The sequence below is a fragment of the Neopelma chrysocephalum genome, unplaced genomic scaffold (assembly GCF_003984885.1).
Source record: "Neopelma chrysocephalum unplaced genomic scaffold, ASM398488v2 Primary Assembly neopelma1_182656, whole genome shotgun sequence".
Classification (NCBI taxonomy): domain Eukaryota; kingdom Metazoa; phylum Chordata; class Aves; order Passeriformes; family Pipridae; genus Neopelma; species Neopelma chrysocephalum.
Window position 1 is genome coordinate 3,673 of NW_020938052.1, and position 5,288 is coordinate 8,960.

Consider the following 5,288-nt stretch of genomic DNA (forward strand, 5'->3'; position numbering starts at 1 on the left):
GGGGGGGGGGGGTTGGAGGGTTTTGGGGGGTTTGGATGGTTTTGGGGGGGTCTGAAGGATGTGGATGGTCAGTGACGATGCGCCGGAGGGGGACGGATGGTTTGGGGGTCTGGATGAGTTTGGGGGTGTCCTGGTGGGTCTGGGGGTGCCCCCTGGATCTGGGGGTGCCCCAGGGGGTCCCCTGGGTACCTTTTCAGAGAAGGTCTTGTAGGGCCTCAGCATCGGGTGGGTTTTGGCCTCTTCATCCACCGTCTCCCCAAAAGTCCAGTTGTTCTGGATCTGGGGGGAGACACAGAGTTGGAGGGGCTCAGAGGGGCTGGGGGGACCCCGATGGGGGCCCTGGGGGTGTCACAGGGGGTCGGGGGGTCCCCACCTTGTCGAAGGCCCACTTCTCATGCGTGTACTCAGCGTACTTGTTGATGAAGCCGTCGAGCTTCTCGGGGATGATGACACTGGGGGGGACACCGGGGGCTCAGGGGGGACACGGGGGTGTCATGGGGGTCGGGGGGGTTTGGGGGAGACACGGGGGGGTCACAGGGGTCGGGGGTCTCCGTGGGGATGAGGGTGGATGGGGTCGGGGGGTCTGGGAGAGGTCGGGAGGCTCCGCGAGGATGAGGAGGGTCTGCGCGGCCCCTACTTGAGGGTCTCGACGGGTTTGGGGTCGAAGTTGCCCTCGGCGTCCACCGAGGCCTTTTTCTCGGTGCGGGAGGAGTAACTGGCGTCCACGTAGTCGGGCGGGAGGGCGCCGGCGATGGCGCAGAGACACGGCATGGCCAGTTTGTACAGCTCGGCCTCGAACTTCTGAGGGGACACAGGGGACAGAGGGGGTGACACCGGGACCCCCAGAGCCACCCCAGGGACAGGGCATGGCCAGCTTGTACAGCTCGGCCTCGAACTTCTGAGGGGACACAGGGGACACCAGGGGTGACACCGGGACCCCCAGAGCCACCCCAGGGACAGGGCATGGCCAGCTTGTACAGCTCGGCCTCGAACTTCTGAGGGGACACAGGGGACAAACACGGTGACCCTGAGCCACCCCAGGGACAGGGGGGTGACACAGTGACTCAGAGCCACCCCAGGGACAGAGCATGGCCGGTTTGTACAGCTCGGCCTCGAACTTCTGAGGGGACAACGGGGACAAACACGGTGACCCTGAGCCCACCAGGACCCCCAGAGCCACCCCAGGGACGGGGGGGTGACACAGTGACCCAGAGCCACCCCAGGGACAGGGCATGGCCAGCTTGTACAGCTCGACCTCGAACTTCTGAGGGGACAACGGGGACACCAGGGGTGACACAGTGACCCCGAGCCCACTGGGACCCCCGAGCCACCGCAGCCACCTGGGGACACCTGAGGCGTGGGCGTTTCCCACTGTCCCCACTGTCCCCATTGTCCCTGTGTCCCCACATCCCACACATGCCCATCACCCCCATCCCCCTGTCCCCCCCGGGTGTGTCCCACCTCCCCCCGAGCCCACCTTGTGCGCCAGGGAGTCGAAGATGCCCCAGAAGAGCTTCCTGGTGAGGTGCAGCTCCTCCTCGGAGCTGACGCCCATGTTGGGCCAGCCGTTGGGGAGGCAGTAGTACCTCCAGCACCGCTCGTAGTGGTTCGTCAGCAGCTTTGGGGGGCACACGGGGGGTCAGGGAGGGTTTAGGGGTGATCAGAGGGCAGGGGGGGAACACGGGGACCCCCCCCGGGGCCTCACCTTGAGGGGCATCTTGGCGAACTCGTTGAGGATGGGGACGTCGAAGACGAGGCGGCGCAGGAGGTGCTGCAGCATCGAGGGGCGGATGTACCTGGGGGGGACAAAAGGGGGGTCAGGGGGGCGATCGGAGGTGCAGGGGGGGGCCGGGGGGTACGGAAGGAGTAGGGGGGCCCGGGGATTTGGGGGTTCACCCGCAGAGACCCGCAAGACACTCGATGGGCCTCGGGGAGGTGACGCGGGCGGTGGGTCGGCCGTGAGGGTCGGGCCGGGTCTGGGGGTGGCCGCAGGGGTTTGGGTGGGGGGTCCCACCTGCAGAGCGCCATGAGACACTCCTCGATGGCGTCGCGCTGGGCCTTGGTGAGGGCGCGGCCGCGGGACAGGCGGTAGATGGTGTGCAGCATGGAGTCCACCATGATGGCGCGGTGCTCCGTGCCCGCGAACAGCGGCGCGCACTTGGTGATGAGCGGCAGCACCGCCAGGCACAGGTACCGGTTCAGCGCCAGAGCCATCTCCGTCGTGCTGAACGTCGCCTGCGGGGCCACGAACGGGGAAAGGGGGGGAAAAGGGGAGGGAAATGTGAGGGAGAAATGGTGGGAAAGGTGAGGGGAAAATGGCGGGAAACGTGAGGGGAAAATGGTGGGAAATTTGAGGGAGAAAGGGCAGGAAACGTGAGGGGAAAAGGGTGAAAACCGTGAGGGGGAAAAGGGTGGGAAATGTTTTGGGGTGCCCCTCACTGTGTGGAGGGGGATTTGGGGTGCCCCTCACCGTGCCCAGGGAGGCACAGGGGGATTTGGGGTGCCCCTCACCATGTTGAGGGAGGCACAGGGGGTTTTGGGGTGCCCCTCACTGTGCCCAGGGAGGCACAGCGGGTTTTGGGGTGCCCCTCACCGTGTCGAGGGAGTTTTTGGGGTGCCCCTCACTGTGTGGAGGGAGTTTTGGGGTGCCCCTCACCGTGTCGAGGGAGGCACAGGGGGTTTTAGGGTGCCCCTCACTGTGCCCAGGGAGGCACAGGGAGTTTTTGGGGTGCCCCTCACCGTGTGGATGGAGGTACAGGGGGTTTTTGGGGTGCCCCTCACCGTGTCGAGGGAGGCGGCGGCGCGCATGTCAGGCAGGAACCCCACTTCCAGGACGTGGAGCAGGAACTCCTGGCTCTGCACCCCGTACACGCGGTCCAGGAACAGCACCATGGGCGCCTTGTGCTCGGGGACGAAGCTGGCGGCCATGCGGGGCTCCACCACATTCCCGTCTGCGGGGAGCACCCCAAAACTCAGGGGGACCCCTCACGTGCCCCCCCTCAGTCTGTCCGGGCACCCCAAAAACCCGTCTGTGTGTCCCCCCCCCCCCGCCCCCCCCTCTCTGGGTCCCACCCCCCCCCCCCCCCCCCCCCCCCCGGGGCCCCCCCCCCCCCATTTTAGGGTCCCCCCCAGTTGCCCCCCAGTCCCAGTGCCCCCCCCCTCATTTTGGGGACCCCCTCCCCATTTCCAGCCACCCCCTCTCACCTTTTCCCAGGGCCAGGATCTGCAGGGGGAGGCTGATGATCCCCACCAGGTCCCCAGTGCCCTGTGACTCCCCATTTTGGGGCTCACCCATGTCCCCCCGTCCCCCCCACTCTGGGGACCACTCTCCACAATTTGGGGACCCCCTCCCCATTTCCAGCCCCCTCCCCTCACCTTTTCCCAGGGCCGGGATCTGCAGGGGGAGGCTGATGATGCCCACCAGGTCCTCGAGCGGGACGAGGGAGCGCAGGATGGCCCGGATCCGCAGGGCCTCCCCTTTGCCCGCCTGGATCAGCTGTGGGGGACACACAGGGATATGGGGGGGTCACCCCGAGTCCTGTGTCCCCCCCCCGAGCCCCCCAGCCCCCCGTGGCCGGTCCGTACGTGCATCTCGGGGGCGCAGCGGCCCAGCAGGTCGATGAGGGCGGCGTAAAAGGACATGATGGCGTGGCCCAGGTGCACCCGGTTCTCCTCGGGGGGCTCCTCGGGGCCGAAACTGGGGGGCACGGGGGGGTCAGGGGGGTCCAGTGGTCCCTCACCCCATCCCGTCTTCTTCACCCCCATCCCATCCCATCCCATCAGCATCTTCATCCTCATCCTTACCCCTGTTCCCAATCCTCGTCACCACCCCCCTGCCTTCATCCCCGCCCCACCCACCCCATCTTCATCCTTGCTCCCAACCCTCCTCATCTCCATCTCACCTCGTACCCTCCCTCATCCTTATCCCTGCTCCCGATCCTTTCCCAATCCTCATCACCCCCATCCCATTGGTCTCACCACCCCCATCCTTACCCCATCCCCAGTCCCATCCCCAATCCCATTCCCAATCCCATTCCCATCCCATTGCTCACGGTCTCCTCTCCCTCCTGCCGCTGGGCCCATCCTGGGCGGGGTTCCCCTCCCCAATCCCATTCCCAACCATCCCCATTCCATTGCTCACGGTCTCCTCTCCCTCCTGCAGCTGGGCCCATCCTGGGGGGGGTTCCCCTCCCCAATCCCATTCCCAATCCCGTTCCCATCCCATTCCTCACGTTCTCCTCTCCCTCCTGCCGCTGGGCCCATCCCGGGTGGGGTTCCCCTCCCCAATCCCACCCCTAATCCCCTCCCCAATCCCATCCCCATCCCATTGCTCACGGTCTCCTCTCCCTCCTGCCGCTGGGCCCGTCTCGTGCGGGGTCCTGGGCGATGCTCAGGGCGTCCTGGATGGCGGCCAGGAGGCCGCTGCCGCCCTCGCCCCGCAGCGCCGGCCCGAAGCACTCGGGACGCCGGATCAGCAGCCGCACCACCACGTTGGCGTTCTCCTCCACGCTCTCCCCTGAGGGACGGGGACCCCCAGAGTCACCCCAAAACCCATGGGACAGGGACCCCAAAAACAATGAACAACAAAGACACCACCCCCCAGATCAGCAGCCGCACCACCACCTTGGCGTTCTCCTCCACGCTCTCCCCTAAGGGACGGGGACCCCCAGAGTCACCCCAAAACCCACAGGACAGGGACCCCGAGAGTCACCCCAAGACCCACAAAACAGGGACCCCAAAACCAGTGAACGGCAGAGCCCCCCCCCAGATCAGCAGCCGCACCACGACCTTGGTGTTCTCCTCCACACTCTCCCCTGAGGGACAGGGACCCCGAGAGTCACCCCAAAATCCACAGGACAGGGACCCCGAGAGTCATGGGGACATCCCAAAATCCACGGGACAGGGACCCTGAGAGTCATGGGGACATCCCAAAATCCACGGGACAGGGACCCCGAGAGTCACCCCAAACCCCACAAAACAGGGACCCCAAACCCAGGGAAGCCACAGGGACCCCCCGGCTCAGCAGCCGCACCCCTGTGTTGGGTTCTGCCCTGCCCTGGGGGCACCCCCAGGATCCCGGGGGTCCCCCGGGAGGGGACACGGGGCCGGGGGGGTTTCGGGGGGGTGTCCCTGACCGTTGACGAAGACGGCGAAGCGCAGGAAGTCGAGGTATCGCTCGCCCCCGCAGGGGTTCCAGCCGATGTCGGGGTACCCCTTGGCCAGCAGCATGGGGCAGCTCTGCAGCCCACAGCTCGCCAGGTACGTCACCACCTGGGCACGGGGGGGGG

The 5,288-nt window shown here is 66.7% G+C and overlaps 1 protein-coding gene across 1 annotated transcript in view; it reads right to left on the reverse strand.

Annotated features, from left to right (window-relative positions):
• LOC113962560 (ryanodine receptor 1-like) overlaps positions 1-5,288 on the reverse strand; it is a gene marked incomplete at both ends in the record, with an annotated part of 9,583 nt that overhangs the window by 3,480 nt on the left and 815 nt on the right. The window contains 11 exons of the mRNA XM_027673320.1: positions 190-279; positions 374-452; positions 638-801; positions 1,478-1,618; positions 1,706-1,796; positions 2,015-2,235; positions 2,782-2,951; positions 3,376-3,496; positions 3,586-3,697; positions 4,336-4,516; positions 5,136-5,271. Coding sequence (XP_027529121.1) covers positions 190-279; positions 374-452; positions 638-801; positions 1,478-1,618; positions 1,706-1,796; positions 2,015-2,235; positions 2,782-2,951; positions 3,376-3,496; positions 3,586-3,697; positions 4,336-4,516; positions 5,136-5,271 — 1,506 coding nt within the window. The remainder of the gene's footprint in view (positions 1-189; positions 280-373; positions 453-637; positions 802-1,477; positions 1,619-1,705; positions 1,797-2,014; positions 2,236-2,781; positions 2,952-3,375; positions 3,497-3,585; positions 3,698-4,335; positions 4,517-5,135; positions 5,272-5,288) is intronic.